The sequence below is a fragment of the Notothenia coriiceps genome, unplaced genomic scaffold (genome assembly GCF_000735185.1).
Source record: "Notothenia coriiceps isolate Sejong01 unplaced genomic scaffold, NC01 NC01_scaffold00022771, whole genome shotgun sequence".
Taxonomy (NCBI): Eukaryota; Metazoa; Chordata; class Actinopteri; order Perciformes; family Nototheniidae; genus Notothenia; species Notothenia coriiceps.
The window spans coordinates 1-20,598 of record NW_011355472.1 but is presented as its reverse complement, the minus strand read 5'-3'; the positions used below and the strand labels follow the sequence as shown (position 1 = coordinate 20,598).

The window sequence follows — 20,598 nt, the reverse complement described above, 5'->3', positions numbered from 1 at the left end:
CCCCCCTCTCTCTGGTCGCTGAAATGGGGAATTTAAATTACGGGCCAAAAGTTGTACAAGTATTAAAAGTAAGCATAGGACACCAAACCAACTGAGACCCGTCTGTCCGCCGCATCTACGCACTGTACAACAAACATCTACACACTGTACCACCATACTTGCCAACCCTTCCGATTTTCGCGGGAGACTCCCGAAGATTTCACTGCCCTTTCCCGGTTTCCTCCCGGGGTCGTATTTCTCCCGCATTTACTAAACTACAGCATACCAATACAGAAAGTAATGTAGGCCTGTTATACTGAGTGATATATATTTTACACACTGCTCTGCTTTCTGCACAGACCTCACAGCTGTTCTCACAGTAAACATCGCGTTGCGATGAAAGCAGTTACTAATATAATATCCAAGGGATGCATGCAGAGCTCTCATTGGCTGAGATAAGTCCGGCCGTGCGTCACGCCTCCACCGTTCCCGGAAGTGCATCCGTGGAGGACCCATCCGTGTCTCCTCGGTTAGAGCTCCTCCAGAGAGCCTCCTCGATGCTCGGTCCTCGAAGTGCATTTAGAGAAATTAGTTGTCCTTCAAAATGGCGCGCTGAAATTCATTTCCAGGTCACTACCGGAGGACCGAGGAGTCGAGGAGTCGAGGAGGGGAAATTTGAGTATTGAGAAACCTCTTGTGTGCCTTGTCTCCCTTGAGGGAGTGATTAGCACCAGGTGTGTGAGTCTCCACCCTCTCCCAATACTGCTAATTGGGAAAGGGTGGAGCCACCTGTTGGGAATGTAGGTGCCTCCCACTATCCTGCGTCTCAGCCCCTTACAATAGCATGGCAAAAACATGCACCCAGATGTCTGTAGTCCGCAATGCTGTTTACATCCGGGTACTCATTAGCTTCTGTTTTGAATGTATACGTTTTTATGGATTTATTTTATGATAACTTTATTCCCTTGTGGAGTGAAATTGAAATTCACTTATAAAGGATCAACAAAGGAACATCTAATCTTCTGCGCTGTAGATTTGAAAGCTTTCCGTTTTCACTTCTCTGTGATTGGCTGAACATAAAGTCACAAAAGAGGCTCAACTACATATTTTACCTAAAAGGAAGGTTACAAATATGCTAGACGACTAATTTCAAATCCAGATAAATTTGACTTTTGAATAGCTACATATACATTTCCTTCAACAGAATATATCCTAAATATGCTGTCATAAACATATAATTCAAGCATCTAAAGCAACACTGTAGACACATTTTTATGGGGAAATCAACAAATCTATGACTTCAGCACTATAACAGCTATAGATGTGATTTGTGCCATGACATCACCAGCAGATGAACAGGAAGTGGAGAGCTGTGTTCTTTCTCACCTTGCCGTGGTAGACGCTGCTGTTCTTGGCGACGGCACACTGCCGGTCCACCAGGAAGCAGTACCTCCTCCTCTCCTCAGACAGAGCGTGCTTGTAGCCCTCTGCGATGCAGTTGTCCAGCTCGCTCTGCTTATTGCTGATGGCCTCCACATACTAGAAACAGCAGGGGAGGGAAATGGTATTAAAAATGGATGGTATGTCTTTATTAAGACATTATCTCACTAATTATGGGGGTTTAATCTGAGAGAAGGACTAAGCCAAGATTACTTCAATTGAAATTTGTTGTGTGCTGTAAAGCTCTGAAAAATGACATTTAAAACAACCAACAGGAACATCTCAACCTATAAATACTGTCCTGATTACTCTGGATAGTGTAGAGACCTTTGAAAACCACTAAATAAATTCCATTGTGTGAATTGGATGATTCATCCCTCCAACAGCTGAAGCTCTGAATGCCTCTTGCAGATGATGGACAGCATCTTCTATGGTTTTGTTATGAATGGACTATGCCAATTTAAACTAAATTGGGCATCATACATCACAATCATGACATATAAAAAGGCAGCGAAAGTGCACTTCCATGTACTGCTTTGAAAGTCAAATTGCTGTTCATATTGAAAATGTCACAGCCAATCAGCGTTGAAAACAGTGAATCAGAACAAAAGAATACTGTCTAATCATAGAGGCGTCTGCTATGTGATGTCGGTGGCTGGTGTTCTGTATTTCCTGTGAAATCGCTGAATTATAGAGCTTTTCCCTTTCTTATTCAAACTCCCTCACCCTTATGGCTTTTAAAACTCCTTCACCCTCCACTCCAACAACTCATCCCACTGAGTCCTCTTGTGTAGAGGTGCGGGGGACACCTCTTTTAAACAAGTGGAACCACTAAGCAACATCCGGCATCGCCTTGACAGGAAGTAGCATGTGGTGAACCCCACTTTGTCCTCGGGGTTAGTTATGTAACTGTAAACATTTGACCCCCATAATGTTGAATAATGTGAACCAGCCTCCTCCGAGTGGCAGACAGCGCTGCAGTATGAGGTGTTAATGACTGTGGCTGAGAAAGTAAGCATCCTACGCACTGTGGAAGTCAGGGGGCAAAAAAACAAACTGCTGGTGAGAGATAGGATTTTAAATGAGGGACTTAAATTACCTAATGCCGAGCTATCATCGAGCATAAGAAGATCATTCATTCAGTTTTCTTTGCAGTCATTATTAGATATCTCTGCCTCAACAACATGCCTATTTAAAAGTGCCACCTGTAATGTTCTGACTATGGAAATCACTAATGTCTTCACAAAAAACAGATATGAAGATGAAACCCAAAGTTCTATTCATCATCTAAACTGAAGTTTTGCTGCTGTGCTAAAACAATTTTAAATAAAATTAACATTTGACAGGGTTACCCAAAAGATATGAATAATTGTTTTTGTTGTCTTTGATTTAAAGACCTGTCATATGCTCCATTCCTACTTGTTTTCAATTCAGATCAGGGATTGTGTTTTTATCTTTAAATATCATTGACTACTTTTTTTCCAATCTTTTTTCATTGGTCATTTGTGAGGAACACATTTTGCCTCAATCTGGGCCGTGGCTAATCATATGCCATACTGGGGGGGGGGGGGATGTAAAAAGTTGATAAGACCACACCGCTCCACTTACACTGCAGTAAGTGGGCCAATTCAAATGTGAACATGGTGCTGCACATGCTAAGAGATTTCATTAAAAGATTATCTACAGATATAGATTGCGGGGACATACACATATCCCTGGATCAAAGGGCTTATAATGATGGTCCACTGCAATATAAAGCATGGAGGCTGAAACACAGATAGACTTATAGCCTCAGTTCTCTGTAGTGTCTGTGATGAAGATATTCACTCTGTTTTAATAATCCTGTAGAGCCAACTTGTTTATGAAAATAACACTTTTAGAAGTAATTCATAGAATATAATGACGTCGTAGATATTTTCATTTTCATTTGTGGGATTTCATCCAAATAAACAGAGGTTTCATCGTGGGTCGATTGTTTAACCAAATGACTGATAACTATTTGATCTGTTGAGATGTTTTAAAACATGACACACTAAAAACAAAAAAGCTAGATAAATAATCTAACCAAAACTCAACTATTTTTACTCAATATAGTGTATCAATTATATTTGTAGGTATGCAAGGGAAAACTTAGAACAGGGCCTTCTTTACCTTCCTTTTCTATACTTGAGTGGCAATTCAATGCTTTTGGTTTGGACCTGTGATTAATCCCATTACAGTTTCCCTGGGCTCTTGTAGTATATCATATCTGTCCGTGGTATTCCTGGTGGCCAAAGGACTGTGACTTGGGGAGAGGGAAACTGTGTGCACTTCACAGAAAGGCAAGGACTAAGTTTTAACTGAGACAAAATGTTGCCATAACATGCTGTCAATGCTATAATCGGGTCTACAAAATATTTAAACATTGTTATTATGCCCACTGCAAGCTTCCAGAAAAAAACAAGAACATTTTCAATGTTCAATAATATGAAACATATACTGTAGAAGCAGCAGAAACAATTATAATTTCTTGAAATACCAGTAGCTTCGTAATCATTTGAATTATTCAGTTTGGGAGTTTTTACATAATCCTGGTGGTCTCTTTCATAGATGTCCTGTATTAAAGTCTAATTCTAAAACCTGCATTATAGCAGTTGAGTTTTGCCAAGGCACATCAACTTAAATCTGTGCTTACCGAAAATCATATAATACACAGGACGGGGAAAGTTGTAGTGCTTTAACAGAATTCAGGGAAGCACCACTACTTTGATATACATTGAAGCGCATTGACCCACTGAGGCTCAGTCCCTTTTCAATAATTGAAGTAGTTTTAATACACCAGCTGTATTCGGTGTATGTGATATGGAGCTCTAATTAGGATTCCAACAGGCCCTTCCTGCCACAGCCAGTCAGCTCCTCGCCTGCAGCTCCCTCTGAACACAAAATATAAATCTGGCCAAAAGCTGCTCCTGCTTTCTGCTGACAGTGAGCACAATCAGCATTTAAGATGTGTGCTGGGAGGGGAGGGGGCTTTGGTGTCCAGCGTTATTGACTGATTTCATATTAAGGAAGGTATAAATCCTAGGTGCAGTGTGAAACGTGTGAAACGTGTGAAACATGTCAGAAAGTGTGGTTTAAACTTGGATTGCAGTTGCTCAGTAATTAGAATAACAACATTAAACATGCTTGTCGAGATGTTTCTACTGTAAGCAACCTCACCAGAGTGATATCAAACACTGATGGAATGCAAATTATTTAATGCATGCTTGGCAGAGCTAAAAGAATACCTGGACTGCTTTAATGAGTTTTGACTTTATTTTATTCCCCTCAACTCAACCCGACAAACCTCTCTGTGTCTAATGGATATGAAGGAAACTGCCAAAAAGCACACAGAAAATGGGCTTCTAATGGCATGATGCCAGTCATCATTTACATCAAGTTGGCATCTTCTTGAGTCGTGTCAGCTGCAGTCAGATACTGTGGGTGTTTCTCAATGTCGAGGACGCTTGCTTGGTAGCACATGTCTTCCGAGTCACTTGTTTCAGAAGCAAGGCAAGAATCCTTCCTGGCATTCGGGAAACGAAGAGTGGAACAGGCGAGCAAGTGTGCAGGTGTGCGTCGCATTAGAGGCCCTGCCTTACAATTTCCGCCACAGATTTGGGGAAAATTGGTCTGTGCGCAAAGCATTGTGGGGATTTTAAGACCGCGGAGTCTACACATGTGCAGTGCCGGGCTCGGTAGATTTCCAAGTATGCTGGACATTGGAACAGTCCTTCGGCGGCACTCGATGACGTAGTATGCTTGAAATAGAGGCTCTGGAGCAGCTTTACTCGAGATTGAGAAACACCCTGTATCTCTACGGAGAAAAGTTTAACGTTGACCCTATAGCTTGATTTTTATGGATACTGTTTTGCATGAGGCAGAGTTAGAAATAATAGCAGTGCATTTACTTTTAGACAAAGCCTTGCCCATTTTTTTTGATAAATGCATTATGGAATGACGAAATACAATGCGAGTGTGCCTGAAGAGACTTTATATCAATTTAGATTTCTCCTTTTGTAAAGGGTTAAGAAATAGATTGATACCTGGTGCCTGTTTCATAAAAAGTAATTTCCCATACTAATAAACTGCATCCTCAAATAGTCATCTGCAGTTTTAAACACTAAAGCTTCATATTGTGAACTGCGACACAAAAACCACACTTGGTTAGTTTGAGTGAAAGATCATGGTTTTGGTTCAACTGTTTTAAGCTAAAATAAGTCAACTTTTACATTTTGTTTCACACAGGACACACACAGCTGTCTCTTGGATGATAGTCCTGTGTTTCAACCTCCCAATGCAGCCTCACATGGACTTGAATTAGAAATGTATTTGCAAAAAACAAAAGTTAAAAGTATCAATTTGAAAAGGATGTTTTGATATGCGAAAAATAGGATTGATGTATTTACCATTATCATCATCATCTAAAGTCTAGCTATGGCCCCTTTCTACCAACCATGCCTCAGTCACAAATGTACCAGGAGACTTATCAGACTGTAGGCAGCAGCTCAGAGCTTTATGACCCCTGAGGGACACTGTTGTAAACGTGTGAATGTGCTTCGCCTATAGTTTTAATAATACCATCAGTCCTCAGCAGGAGGAGTGAATGGTGATGACTTTAATCTGTGGTCGATATCTTTTTACACCACAAGGCATCAGTGATCTGAATCACTTGACTCAAAGTTGGAGGGCTGCAGTGAAGAGGAGGCCAACGGGAGAACAAAGCTCATTATGAAGAAGAAGTAAGGTCCTTTAGGCTTGAACATATACATACTATCTCGCACAAGTACAAATATAAGTGTGTACGCCATCAAAAGGCAAATGTTTTATTTTTATGTTTGGCTTTGAGTTTCCCGGTTCAGGCCACTGGTGTCTCCTGTTCCTGCCAAGACCTGGTTCCTCCGAGAGCTAATATGACGCACAGCAAGAATCTGGCTACCTATACACACTCCGTACATACACATGCTACTGAGGAGGTCCACAATACGCTAAAACACTAACGTTGCAGAAATTCTTCACACATTTATTGTATATTTTATGAAGTATTTTCATTCAAATGGATCTGCACTAAAAATGGAATTCATAATCCTTAATTATTGACCAGTGGCTGAACTTCAACAATATTTCAGAGAAACACTGAAAATACGGAGATATCGCTAACAGGCTACAAGCATACAACAAATACCAAAATAACCTGCTTAATGGAGGTTATGAACACACACCTGCACGTTAAAAAATGTGTGTATTGTCCCACTGACCTTCGAGAGCCAATATGACGCACAGCAAGATTCTGACTAACTAAACAGACTCCTTCCATACACATGCAACTCAGGACTATTCTATGAACCCCTTTTTTCCCAAATGGATCCGTGAAAATTATTGACCAATTGTTGATCTTCTACCACAATTCACTGAAATAACAGTGAAAAGACTGAGATATTGCTAACAGGTGTAATAGAAAAATATTATACTCACTTACTTACTTTAATAATATCATTGTGTGATTCTTATTTGCTAATGTTTGTCTATATTTACTGGCTTTCAGGTCTTTGCCAAGCTTGGGACAATTCTTCATTAAGAAGATTTGTTGCAGTGTTGTTAGTTACACTCTCTGTGCACCAACAGTATGACCTTCAACTTCTGTTGAACTGAGAACATCCTGATACCTTCCAGAATGCTTCTTTCATTATGTATCAACAAGCTTGACCCTCCCTTTTCTCCTCTCTCTTTGTTAAAATATGCAACCCAAACTCTACTCTTGGTCTTTCACTCTGCAGACTGTATGCTCTCTGTATGACTGACTGAACGTTCTTGCAAGAATTAAAATACCTCAAAGACAGTTGAATGGTTTGATTATTTTTCCATATTTGATAAAGTAAAATCCCACCACAGGTAACAGCCATACAAAAAATAAGCTTGATGGAGGTTTATAACACACCTGACTGGGTACAAAATGTACTTTTTTTTTTGTCCACTGACCAAATGGCTCAAATTCTACCAACCACTCAATATACTGCCATTGTTTTCTTTGTTGGGCGAAAACAAATCTACTAGCCACTTGCATATTCTACCAGCATCTAGCTTGTTAACGATGCCCGACACATGCCTATATGAAGGCAATATTATGATCTGGTCTGATATTCAAATCAGTGAGGTGTTCACTCCTGGACATTCAGTTGGTCTCAAAGAGATGAAGCATCATGGGAAAAGGCCTGGACCCTCAGCTGGGCCCGGCTCTTTCACACCTGATCATCCATTAAGCTGCAGAGGAGCTGCTGGACTTCAGGGCTGAGTGTTGCTGTTGTTCCTCACAGCTCCATGTATCAATCTTTGTGCCGACCGGAGCCGACCCTGCCACGCTCCACCAGCCATCCGTCCAAGCAACACTAACAATTATACAACGATTACGTCCCCGGCTGCTCCTGCAGAGCGGGGGGGCGACCGCCTCAGGCTCTGATGGGATGCAGAGTTACCCTGTCGCTGTGCTCAGTCCCACACAGTATATAAACTACATATTCTCCTACTTTACGCATCGTTTTTCTATTGTTGTATGTTATTGTACATTGTCAGAATACCGTTTTTGGGGGTCTCGCTTGAAGACCTGCCTTAAAATCATCGAGCTTTGAGTCTGTCCTATTAGTTTTTTTGTTTTGTTGAATTAAAATACAGAATAGAAAACTGTGTAATAACACATGATTTATTACATTTGTAGAAATAACATTAAGAGATGCCTACCAAAAAACAGTTAAGCTGGAATCTGATCAGACTCAAAGGAATTTCTGTGATTCATCTGTTTACCCCTTTTATTTAGCCTTTAAGCAATCATTTCAAGCTTTTCTTCCTAGAGTCAAAGTACATTTAATTACAAACATTTTCAGAAGTAGCCTGGATCTGGGTCCTCCTCATGGACTTGTAGATTAAGATGCATAATGAATAGCCGCCTTATTCCTTGTTCAAACCAGGCCAGGGACCTCAGTCGCATCTCATACCCGTTCTCCTCAGCTTTACTATCAAATGGCAAAAATGCCAAGTCATTCGTAAACTAAACAGGAATCCAGGTGTATTAAACTGCTGTTTACTTCTGGACCTTCATTTTTGCTGTGTTCGTCAGCGTAAAGCCCCATATTCCCTGTTCCATTGTGAATGTAATTATTCACTTTTGACACCTGGTGTGCTGACAAGGCAGAAATTTAACAACAGAAGTCCATCAGCAACAGAGTTAGCTTATCGCAGAAAGCAGAGTAATTGTCCTGTCGCTCTATACAGAAAGCCGCTGACAGCCACAAGAAGTGTGTGTGACTTTTCAGTCGGCACATACTGAATGTCAGGTCAAAATCTGAAAAGACTCCATTATGTTCTTGTAATTTATCAAATAAGAGCACATTATGGGAACCTTATAAGTGACAAAACATGTGGAACGTCCACATAAGCGTACAGCATGAAGTATAGCCAGAGGTGTAATGCAGTGAAGTAGATTTACTCAAGTACGATTTTGGGGCACTTGTACTGTATAAAGAAGCATCAAATAAAAATACTAAGTAAAGTACATCTACTCTACTACAATTTGGAAGCCAATATTGTACTTTTTACCCCACTAAATGAAATACAAAGACAGTTACTATTTACTTTACAAATGATTATCTAATACGATATACAAGTAAACTAATAACACAACTATGCTATACAATTATAGGTTAAGATGTCCAGCGGTAATATATAAAGTCATTAAAAGTACCCCCACCTTGACCAGCCGTGATGAACACAATAAAGCAGCAATAATTAAAGATTCTAAAATGGAACAAGTGCTCTTAATTTCGGTACTTGATGCCTATACTTTAAATGCAGAACTTTTACTTGTGCCAGAGTACTTTTACACTTTTGTATTTCTACTGTATCTATATCTGAGTACTTCCTCCACCTCTGAGTATATCACATACAGGCTTGTAACTCCCTATCACTCTCCTTCACTCTCTCTGCCTGTCATTGGCTGAGGAGCAGCTGATTGACAGCCATCACAGCAGCTAACATCAGCATGGCCTGTAAAGGTTGTGTGAGAGGTCGCGTCCACCATGTGTCACCAGAACACCTACAGACTAGAACTGTCTCCTCACGCCTCCGCTCAATCAGCTACCTGAGCGGAGAGAAATATGTTTCACTCAACCCTCTCAAGTGCCCTAGATACTGTAAACAAATATTATGTAATACTGAAAAAAGTGCAGCAACTAGAAACAGATTTATGCAGTCAGAAGTTGAGGAAGCACTTTGGTTACAAAATAAATAAGTAAAGCACTGTGGTTTCTCCTAGTTATGTTTGCGTTATTTGGAACTCTGTCTATTTTTGCAGCTTTATCTTGGATGCGTGTTACAATCTGGGACATGGTCGCTATGATTTTTCAAAAGAACGCACCAAAAACAGCAAAATATAAATGGAAATCCAGGCAATGTGCTGCAGCGTATTGACAAATTCAGAAACAACCATACAAGTATGTCAAACATGATGATTCAGGGGATTCTATACTTTGAGTAAATCCTTAACACTGCGCTTTAAGAAGAAAATGTACTAACGTCCCTTATCTGACCATTTTAGCATTTCATCAGATCTTACACCACATGATTTATTGTGAATACTCGATCCCTTTTATTTTATTAGGTGTTTTTGTTGGCTAATTATCTGTATTTTTACCATGGTTGAGGCCAGACTAACACATCAGCTCTCCTTTATACTGCGGTACTAATGTTGCTGTATTTTCATCTTCCAAAACCATGGTAACATTGCAGTTGGGACTGTTTCTGCTGATGAGTCCATGTGTTTGCTGCAGTTGTAACCTTTGCCACCTCCGTTTCTCTCGCTGCTTAGAGCCTGGCAGACTGGCATCCAAACTGTGTGTGCCCAGTCGGGGGTCCCATTGCATTCAGCTCAGCACGTCCTATCCTATCAGCAGTGTCACGGATTACCCAGCGCACTGAAGCTCAAATCCCTTCAGGAGGAGGGAGAGCCAGAGAGAGCTACAGCGCAGAGTCAGCGTGAGGTCACTTAAGTCTGCCGCGGTGAACATAATTTTGACTTTGCTGAAATAAAGACCCAGCGAATGATGAGAAACTAATGTTTTCTCAAGAGCCGGGTTTTTGTGCCTCATACTGATCTGAAGCCAATTGGATATTTTTTCTTTGCAGAAGCTTTTGTAACAATACATGTTGGTCTTCCTGCAAAATCTATACATTTGCATAAAAACACATGTGCTGTATAATTGAACAATTAGCTAAAAGAGGTTAAAAGGCTCCGTGGAACCCCTTGCAATGTGCAAACACTTGTGAAACAGATGCAAACAAGGTTATAATCTTTCAAAATGTTCATTTGTTTCCCAAAGAGGCCCTATTATCCTTTTGGGGGTTTTCTATTTCCTGTAGTGTGTTATATAGGTTTTGGTGCATGTCAATGGTCTGCAAAGGCTAAAGTCCCTGTGTTCCCTTCAGAGGGAGTTTCTCTCCCACACACTCGGACATTGGACTCCTTTGTTTACTTCTGTTACAAAGTGATATCACTATGTAACACTTCCATTGGCTAGTCCGCTCACATTGTATGTGATCATCTCTAAGAGGTTGACCAATCACAACAGACCCAACCTGCTAACCAATCAGAGCAGACTGGGCTCTGGTTTCAGACAGAGGGTGAAAAGAGGTGCTGTAGCACAGGCAGTATGAGAAAAATAAAGAGCTTTTTGAACATTAAAGCATGGAGACATGTCACAGTAGAGACACAAAATACAATTATAAACCTGAAAATGAGAACAATAGGTCCTCTTGAAATGTTCAGTTTAGTTTGTTACATTTCAGAGAGTATTTGCTACTTTTACAAATTGGTCTTCCTGCCGGCCATAAGGATGATCCATGAGCCATTGAGCTAAGACATCGGTTTCATCTCTCATTGATCCAAAGAAGCACCGGTTTGCACCATTCAAAACATTCCTCCACACATCTGTCCACTTCATGAATACTCATCCACCCTGCAGTCACACACTAACACACACTGACCTGCATCTCCTTGTCTCCATACTTGGAGGGGTGCTTGCTGCCCTGGCTCTTTCTGCGCAGTTTTTTCAGCTCCGCCTGGCACTTCTCCAAACTCTCCCCTTTGCTCTTGTGCTCCGTCTGGTACTTCTTCAGCGCGGCCTGAGGGAGGCAGCACACAGTCAGCAGGGCAGTCATGTGTCAGCATCCACAGAAGATGTATAACACTGATGGACATACAATCATAGCAGGCTGGCCTGACAGGTGGTCAGCTTCTGTTTTATTGACCGGTGCGTAATGGAAGCTGGAGGATGGCACTTTGGGATTACGCTTTAGTTATAGCCCCTCCTTTGTTCTGGCTGTTTCTAGAGCATCACAGAATTAATTGGGTACAAAAATGTGGTACAGGTGACAACTTTTTCACGCTTCCCCAAGCAAAAACAAAATCATTAGCTGAAGGTTTTAAAGAGGCCTTATTATGCTTTTTGGGGTTTTCTGTTTCCTGTAGTGTGTTGTAAATGGTCTGCAAAGGCAAAAAACCCAAAGTTCCCTCCAGAGGGAGTTTCTCTCCCACACACTTTTCCCCCCCCCCCCCGCCTGAAACGGCTCAATTGGACTCATTCATCACTATGTACCACCTGCACTTCTTTTAGCTGGTGCTAAGTACGTTATAGGCTAAGGGGCGGGACATCTCTAAGCGGTTCACCAGTAACAAACGAGCTGGCCAGCTAACCAATCAGAGTGGACTGGGCTCTGGTTTCAGACAGAGGGTGAAAAGAGGTGCTGCAGCACAGGCAGTATGAGAAGAATAAAGAGCTTTTTGAACATTAAAGCATGGAGACATGTCCCAGCAGAGACACTACATACTAATATGAACCTGAAAATGAAGAGAATATGTCTAACTAACAAAAATGCCAACCATTTGTGCCTCCAGCTTCTTAAATGTGAGAATTTGCCCTTTTATTCCTTTTATCTTTCTTGGGGTTGGTTTACTTTTATTCATAGAGGCACAACATACACATATGAACCTGATAATGAGCATTGTATGTCAGCTTTTTATGTCCATACTTTGCATCCTGCATTGTGAAAAAAGCACAAACTAACAAAGTATGCCTGCTCTATGTGTTTGTACAATATAACGTATTTGACCAACATGAACAAGTACAAATCAAATGTTAAACGGGTCATTAAATGTCTCTAGAGCTGATTTGCATTTGGATATGTCAGAATTTCAGACTATTTGAAAGATCCAAACATACACGTCTAAAATGATTCAATGTTTCTGGGAGTATTTCCAAACTACTGATCACCATAAATGAACAAGCCTATTTTTTTGTAATGCAAAATGCCTCATTTTCACAGAATGAGTCATAATTCATGGTGGAGTGGGAAGTCATTTATGTAACTCTCTGCAGTGGTTTGGATAAAATCCGATGGGAAATTAGGGAGAGAGTGCGCATTCTGTTTCTGATTTCATGAGAAGATGTCCCACACCGTATTCCCCATAACTTCACTCCCTGGGGAGGCCCTTACTCTCGAGGAGCAGAGCTAAAAGTAGGGTTGCATGAAGCATGTGGGTCATGTACACTGTTACATAATATGATTATGATTGATGCTTTCAAGCCATCAATTATTAATTTCAGTTGGAAAAAAAGTTTTTAAAGTTTTTCTTCTTTACTGAAATTGTGAATAAGTTTGGTACTGTAAGGCTTTTAAAAATGTAATAATCACCATTTTCAGCACAGTATAAGGTTGAGCAGATATGAGAAGAACATATGAGTTAGACTTTAAACATATTACAGTATTGAAATAGATTTTTTAAAACTTAGTTTTAAGGGTGTGTTTGCTTGTTTTATTTAGTGACGTTATCGACACTTGTTTGGGCAATCTATAATGTCTTAAGAAGTACCATAGACGTAAAAAAATACCTGGTTTCAGAACTGTGTAGAGAACTCAGAATGAAACGGACATTAGACCTGAGACTGGTCAAATGATATTTGGTAAAATGTTCTTGTTTTTTAATTCTTCAACAAAAGTAATAAATAGCAGGGATCAACTGTGGAGCAATTGTGGCATAGCGTCATCTCCTGGAAGGTCAAGTTGGTTCAGTTTCCGAGGTACAGAGAAAGTTTAAGGAAACCAATTTCAACTCCTTTTACCTAGTTATATATTAAAGAAAAAGAAAAGTTGAACTGAAATGAATTCAAGGTGTTTTCTATTTTATTCTTAACCAGGCAAAATTGTTTTAGTATTCATTAAAGGATATCATTGTTATGATCATATTTTTTTATATTATTTTTTAAGAGTTTTATTTTACTCTAACAACACTAATAACAGCTTAATCATGTGGTGTTTCTGTAATAGTGTGACATCAGAAAGGGATTCTCACGTTCAGGTAGCGAGCGTCCAGCTCCACCTTCTTCTCCAGCTCTGTGAGCAGCTCGTTGTGGAAAGACTTCAGCTTTAAGACACAGAGACAGAAACCTCAGAACAATACCACAAACACATTGAACCTCAAGCGGTTCAATTATGCTAAACCACAGTGCATTATTTTTTTTTAAAAAGGAGGGCAACATTGCAGTGATGTTTCGCAAGAATGACTGGAATGGATGTCTTTGTCTTGCTGTCGGAAATGTCGCACCCAAACGATTAGGGGAGGATGTCTGGTATGTGAAAGCATGCCAAAGTCAATTTGCTATCTCAGCATGTTTTGTATGTGTGGTCGGGCTGAGCAAAGCTGAATACATGTAAGTGGTGAAATATTACAAAAAGAAACTGCAAATGCTAATAAAAGTCTTTTATATATTTCAATTGTTAGAGTATAGCAATCTAATAGCCCACTAAGGAAACTCTCACCCTCTTTGTCTCGCCCCTTATCCTCCATGTTGGGAGATGATACTACTATCAGCAGGATACTTGCTAAAAAAGCAGGAACTCTGTGCAAGAGAGAGAGAGCATCCGATCCGGTTACTTTCCCTCAACTTCATGTAGAGGTGAAAACACTCGCTGTCTTTTGACTGGCGGTAAAACTGATTCTAGGGTTTGAGCTAATCACATAAAAAGTAAAAACATTTAACAATACCGTGCATTTCTTTATCTACAAGGACCCCAACTACGATGTTCAGTCAGGCAAACAATTAAACAATGTCTCTGGAAATCGTTGATCTGCATCAATATATAGTTATACGGTCACTACTTTGACTTTTAACATATCAACTGTTTACTTTGACGGTTGAAGTATTTCCCACAGGCGTATTGACTGAACGGGTCCCATTGAAAATGGAAAGACAGATCATTTCTTGTACCGTCCTTTTTTCTAGGTGAGAGTAAAGAATTGTATGACTTTGGATATTTGTTGCAGTTTGACGTGCAATACACGACACAGCAACTTTTACGCATGATACAACTATTATATCCGCTTGGCCCCAAGAATGTGTGATGAGTAGTGATCAGGGTGGATATGTCAGTGTAAAGAGATATGTTTTGAGACCGTGGTTGAAGTGGGTGAGAGAGATCAATAGGTGAGGTGCGGTGGGGGGGGGGGCGGAGGAGGCGGTTGATGTTACGAATATGGAAATAAGCAGACCAAATGACATTAGTGATGTGAGTTTTGAAAGAAAGTGTGCTGTCGAAGATGACACCCTTATCACACTTATCTAAGATTTCATGAGTTCAGAACAGCGTTACAAAAGTTAGAATTGTATTGCCTAATGTCACGATTGCACTCAATCCCAATGTCCCTGTAAAAGACATAAGCATCTGCTCTGTGCCCAATTTGTAAATGATACTGCTCTGCATAATGGTGGCCTTGGATCATTGACATCCATTACCCAAAAAGAGCATCTTCTCTGCTAATGTTTCCACAATTGGCCAATTTGGAAGATTCAAATTAAATCTTTTGGGAGACTGAAAAGAAAAGTGTTTCCAGTCTGTAATGGCTGTAATTTACATATAAGATCAGTAAACTTGTTATTAAGTGAAACTGCTGCCTTCAGAAAATAGAAGTAGGCTACGTAAGAGTTTGTTTAGCTGAGTATTAAATATCAAAATAATGTGGAGGCTCCAAAGAGAGGCCCACCATCTGTTTGGCTCGTAACTGGTTGCTTAAGAAAGTGCTGATTTTAGCACCACATGCTCACCATCTCCTCGAGCTGGATCTGGATCTGTCGGTGCACTTCAGCCATCTGAAAGAGCACCTCCCCTGCAGAGAGAAGACAAAGAAAAGAAAGAAAGACGATAAACAAAGAAAGGGAGGGGAGGAGAGAGAGAGAAAAACTGTGTTATTAAATCTTTCCAAATTATGTAAGAGCTACATAAATCGTGCAAAAATAAAAACACCATGCAGCAACACGGAACAGATGTGAGACAGGTGTTGGGAGTAGGAGGAGGAGGAGGAGGAGGAGGAGGAGGAGGAGGAGGAGGAGGCGATGGACAAGATGAAACAACAGTCATAACACTGACGGAACGTAACAAACTCAAAAGAACAGCGCAGACAGAATTATGAAAAATCAAAAAGCCAATCAAGCAATCTACTGATGGAGGTTTTCCAGAAGAGCTTCTGCCAATAAACACACAAGAGCAAAATAAAAAGAAATCTAAAAATCAGGTATTTCATCTGAGTCTTATGCAACAACAAAACAAAAGAAAATAGCAAAAACATAAGTAAACACTAAAAGAATAAGAGCATGAATCATGCAGCCAAGGAGGTGCGTGTCGTTTTAAGATACCTACATGCTGCCTCCTCTGAATATGCAATGCGTTGTAAAAAACAAAAAGGAACAAAAAGATTGAGTTTGAGCAAAGAACAGAGGGAGAAAAGACCTGGAGAGACAGATCAAACTACCCCAGGAATAATGAGACACACACAACAGGTTGTCACACAGAGAAAAAGACAGACAGGCAGTTAGTCAGACCCCTGTTTACACCGGCTGCTGGATAACAGGTCATACTGGGGGTTCTGGGTTCATGTTTTTACATCAACACATTTTAGAAGAAATATCTCAAATGTGTTAAGAAGCTACATGGGTTTAACTTGATCAGTATTCATGTTGGCCAATATGAAATTGCAACACAAAAATGTGATGGATATGTTTAAAAGTCATTTTATATCACCATTAATTTGTCCATCAAAGAGTAGAAAGTTAATTTGTACACTGTAAAATGCACATTACATAACTTGATCCTGATTCTTACTATTATGAATGTATTTTATTTTAGTTGTGTTTATGACACCACCTTTTGGTCAGAGTACCATTATAAATTCTAAAAGCTTCTATTCGTCTCAAAAATCCGAAAGATACTTCATAATTAAACAAATAAATAAATAAATATAGGTGATATAACACTTATGTAACAACTGGTAAAATATTGATATATAAAATGCAAATAAAACCTAATATTTATTACACTTCAATAAAGAAAATAAGGCGTATGCATAAAAACACATTTTCTTATTCTAATGTACTTGCAATCTCTTATTGTAATTCTACCAAAATATGGACAAGATATTGCTCTTTATAAAACGGACAAGTCAAATCAAGCAATCTGATTGGTTCTTAGCCGTGATATACTGAGCGTATACCACGGGTAGAATTGTAGTTACTTTTCACAACAAGTCAGTATCCCTCCGCGTTTGAGAAAAACTGTATACAGTTGGGCTGAAAAGCAAACTGCATGCAGTTTGCCGACCCTCCACTTCGGGCCGAACCACGCCCCTTAGATGTGATATAATGAGCATATACCATGGCCTGTCGTGAGCTAATGCTTAAATATATATCAACCAGGCACCAATACATGTATAATAAGTGTATACATTGGCATTGAGGCCACAGTTAAACACTATGCAGCTGCAGCTTAAAGCACCGAGAGACAATTTATTCCAGACGAGCCGACTGATATGCATTAACGGCAGTCATCTGCCTTTAGCATAATGTATGCTCATATCAGGTAATGTATAGAGCTGACATGAAGGAGCACTGAGCGGGGTGTGGGGGAGTTCCGTGGGGTGTGGGTGGTCCAGTGGACAGACAGCGGACAGAGGACAGAGAGAGTGGGCAGGAACCGGATTAAATGGCTTAAGGGAAGTGCTGCGGTCATGCAGACAAGACTCAGTTGAAGTAGAAGGGATTAAGAAAGGTCAGAGCAGGAGGTAGGTGGCACAGGTGGGAAGGAAATAAGTGAATATTCAAGTACTGCACTTAAGACTAAGAGGATATATTAGTTATTTCTTAAGAATACAAGGAGATACAGACATGTAAAACGGATTTGTTCGTTCATACTTAACCGAGGTGACGGAACACCAACCCAAGACTTTTGATTGTGTTTAATCAAAATCATTCTTTAGAAATATGTTAAAAAATGTTGTCCGATAAAAAGGAAAAACGTTTAGACTGAGATGGAATCGCTCACACTACTTCCTAAATTTGCAAAGCGGAAACATGTTCTGACAAGTAAGTTTGAACCAAATGTTACATTAGGGATGGAACAACAAGTGTGGCAAGAAAACATCTCACCCTTAATGCGACACAAAACAAAGTGACAACCGAACAATTTTGTCGGCCTTCAACTCAGGATTGAGTGTGTGATTTCTGAAGTCTTCTTTACGGAAAAACTTTGTTCGGCTTCATGAAAAAAAAACTCAGCAATAGGGGACTTTGAGGTAAAATAGCTGCCCTTTACCTTCCCACAGCAACACAGATGTCACATATACCAATGGCATACAAGGCATTTTTGCCCAGTCAATGCTAACGCTCCAAAAACACATCACACAAGCAGCCCCCGCCAATCTGCTTATTAAAATGCTGTCGCAGCGATAACACTGTAGAAGTGTTGGAGTGCCGCAGGACAGGGCATTAGGAGTAGTGAGGCAGATAAATGCACTGCGTATACTTTCAAATTCTCCTTTGATTCTTGGAGGGCGCCCAAACACACTCCATCCCATCCATTAATAAACAGCCACCGGGCATCCACCAGCTATGGCAACTGGGCTGAACTCAGGCACCTCCACCACACACACACACACATCTCGGAATATTTGTCTTTTTTCACTAAATATTAGCAGGCTTTGTCCAAATAGAAAAGGAACGTTGTAATTCTGACAGTGAAAACTACTACTCATGCCAAAATAAGACCGTTAGACCGTCAAGATCCCCCATGATACAGATACATGATCTGATCTCATACACATGAATGATGAACCATAAGAATATTCTCATTACTTGCTAATCTGTTAATAATTTTCTCGATTAATTGTGTGGTTTATATAAAAATAAAAATAAATGAAGTACATTCCAGATCCATAAAGTCCAAATTCCAGGGTACATTAGTCAAAAACCCAAAAGATATTCATGGGGTTACCTTCCCTGCTAGCTTGCACTGCTACATACCGCTGTTATCTGATTCGTCCGCCTGGAAAGGTCAGCGCTACCGAGGTCAGAGTTTAAATAATTTGAACTTTTGAACACAGCACACGGCAACAATTTCGCTCTCTCCATAGAAACTCAACAGCAACGTCAGCGCAGAGACGTTTTTTACCACGTATCATACGATTGCGGGCCGGCTTAAAGTGCACCTATCATGCTATTTTTAGGCATATATTATGGGTCTATGATGTGTTTTTCTCACAATACAAACAGATCATGCATTTTAGGCATCCCTTATACCCCTCTATTGCAGCCCTGTTGGAGAAACTCTGATTTTGGGTCCTTAGCTCTAGATCAGAATTCTACCGTGAGAAGTTACATTCTGCTGTGATAAAACACCATCCTTTTCTAAACCACATCAAGGATTATTTCTGAAATAGTATGGAGCTCAAATGCTTTTTCTCTTGCGGGTTTATCACAAGGTGAGTTCTTTTTTATTTCCTGCTCTTTAAAAACACATGTGCTCTCCAGTACAGGTTAGCTCTGAGTGTTAGCGATGCTTGCTAATGTAAACTAATACCATATTACGTCCAAAACACGTCAGGCATTGTTTGTGATAGCAAATCTCTGTGGGCCCACCATCCGAAATTACGTAATATCGGCAGCAAATCTGTATCCGCTCGTTGTACCCCTGTTTTTAAAAGATTTGGGTACGGAGGAAAAGAGAGAGGGTTTTATTTTCTGACGCTGCGTGAGTTCCCCGACGCACCGGGGACACATATTTATGTGTAAAAGACTTAACAAAGTGCATTTTGCATGATAGGTCCCCTTTAATTAATTGTCAAAATATTTTTTTTTCTGTTTGATCCACTGAATCATTGAAGCTCTCCTTGTAAGGGTCGGTATAGGTAAAGAGCATTTGATTTTGGGTAGCTGGTGCTTTAAAAATATTGCATTAAACGCTTTCTTATGTACAACTACCAATGTCATGATAAGCAAAACAAAATCAGAAAAATTAAGTTGAAAAAACACAGGTTTTTGAAAGGTTAAATAATGATACATCAAAGCAACCTTGCACTGTGAACACTCCCTCCAAAGACCAGTTACTGTACAGAGGGAAAATGTCTGACAAGGTGTTACCCTTCAGCTGGTAATAATATATTTAAAGAACAACTTGCAGGTTAGAGACACCAGTGAATAAATGTGTAGGAAAATGATGAATACACTAGATTTTCAAAAAAATATGTAACATCTGGCGTCGTTTTTGTAAGACATTTTTACTTCCGCATAAAAAAAGCCTCCCCACGTGACCTCCCGCGTGTGACGTAACATGTGGGAGCGGCCGGTCTACCGTAGTAATAAACATGGATCACAATGCCAGTTTTGACACAGAAGAGGTTGAAAATATATATTCTAATGCATATGATTATAATTATGAGCCTGCTAGGCGTCCAAGAGACCAGGAGCAGCCCAAGGATTAGAAGAAAAAATATAAACGGCTGGAGGAGTACAGCCACCACAGCGTTACCTAATGCAACTCCACGTTTTAGGTGCTGTGTACCGGAGGGGAGAGAGAGAGAGAGAGAGAGAGGAGCGAAGGGGGGGAGAGAGATGTAATACGGTTTCCTGATAAACGTTTTGTTTGATAGGCTTCTGCTGTGGAGAGTAGGTGCTGCAGGGAGGTGGATGATGCACAAAGCACCCAGGAACGAAAGCTAGCTCCGGTCCTTTTCCTGTTAGGGAAATTGTGGACTCGATGTCCTGACAGGCTTGAGTTTGTGCAACCTGCACA

The 20,598-nt window shown here is 40.3% G+C and overlaps 1 protein-coding gene across 1 annotated transcript; it reads right to left on the bottom strand.

Annotated features, from left to right (window-relative positions):
- Positions 1–1,320: 1,320 nt before the first annotated feature.
- On the bottom strand, positions 1,321–16,183 carry LOC104954076 (brain-specific angiogenesis inhibitor 1-associated protein 2-like). Its single transcript, XM_010781131.1, has 5 exons — positions 16,177–16,183; positions 15,585–15,646; positions 13,835–13,906; positions 11,470–11,607; positions 1,321–1,518 (listed from the first exon to the last, which is right to left on the bottom strand). The coding sequence occupies exons 2-5, from the start codon at positions 15,627–15,629 to the stop codon at positions 1,321–1,323; spliced, it is 453 nt and encodes a 150-aa protein (XP_010779433.1). The 5' UTR covers positions 15,630–15,646; positions 16,177–16,183.
- Between the last annotated feature and the right edge of the window lie 4,415 nt (positions 16,184–20,598).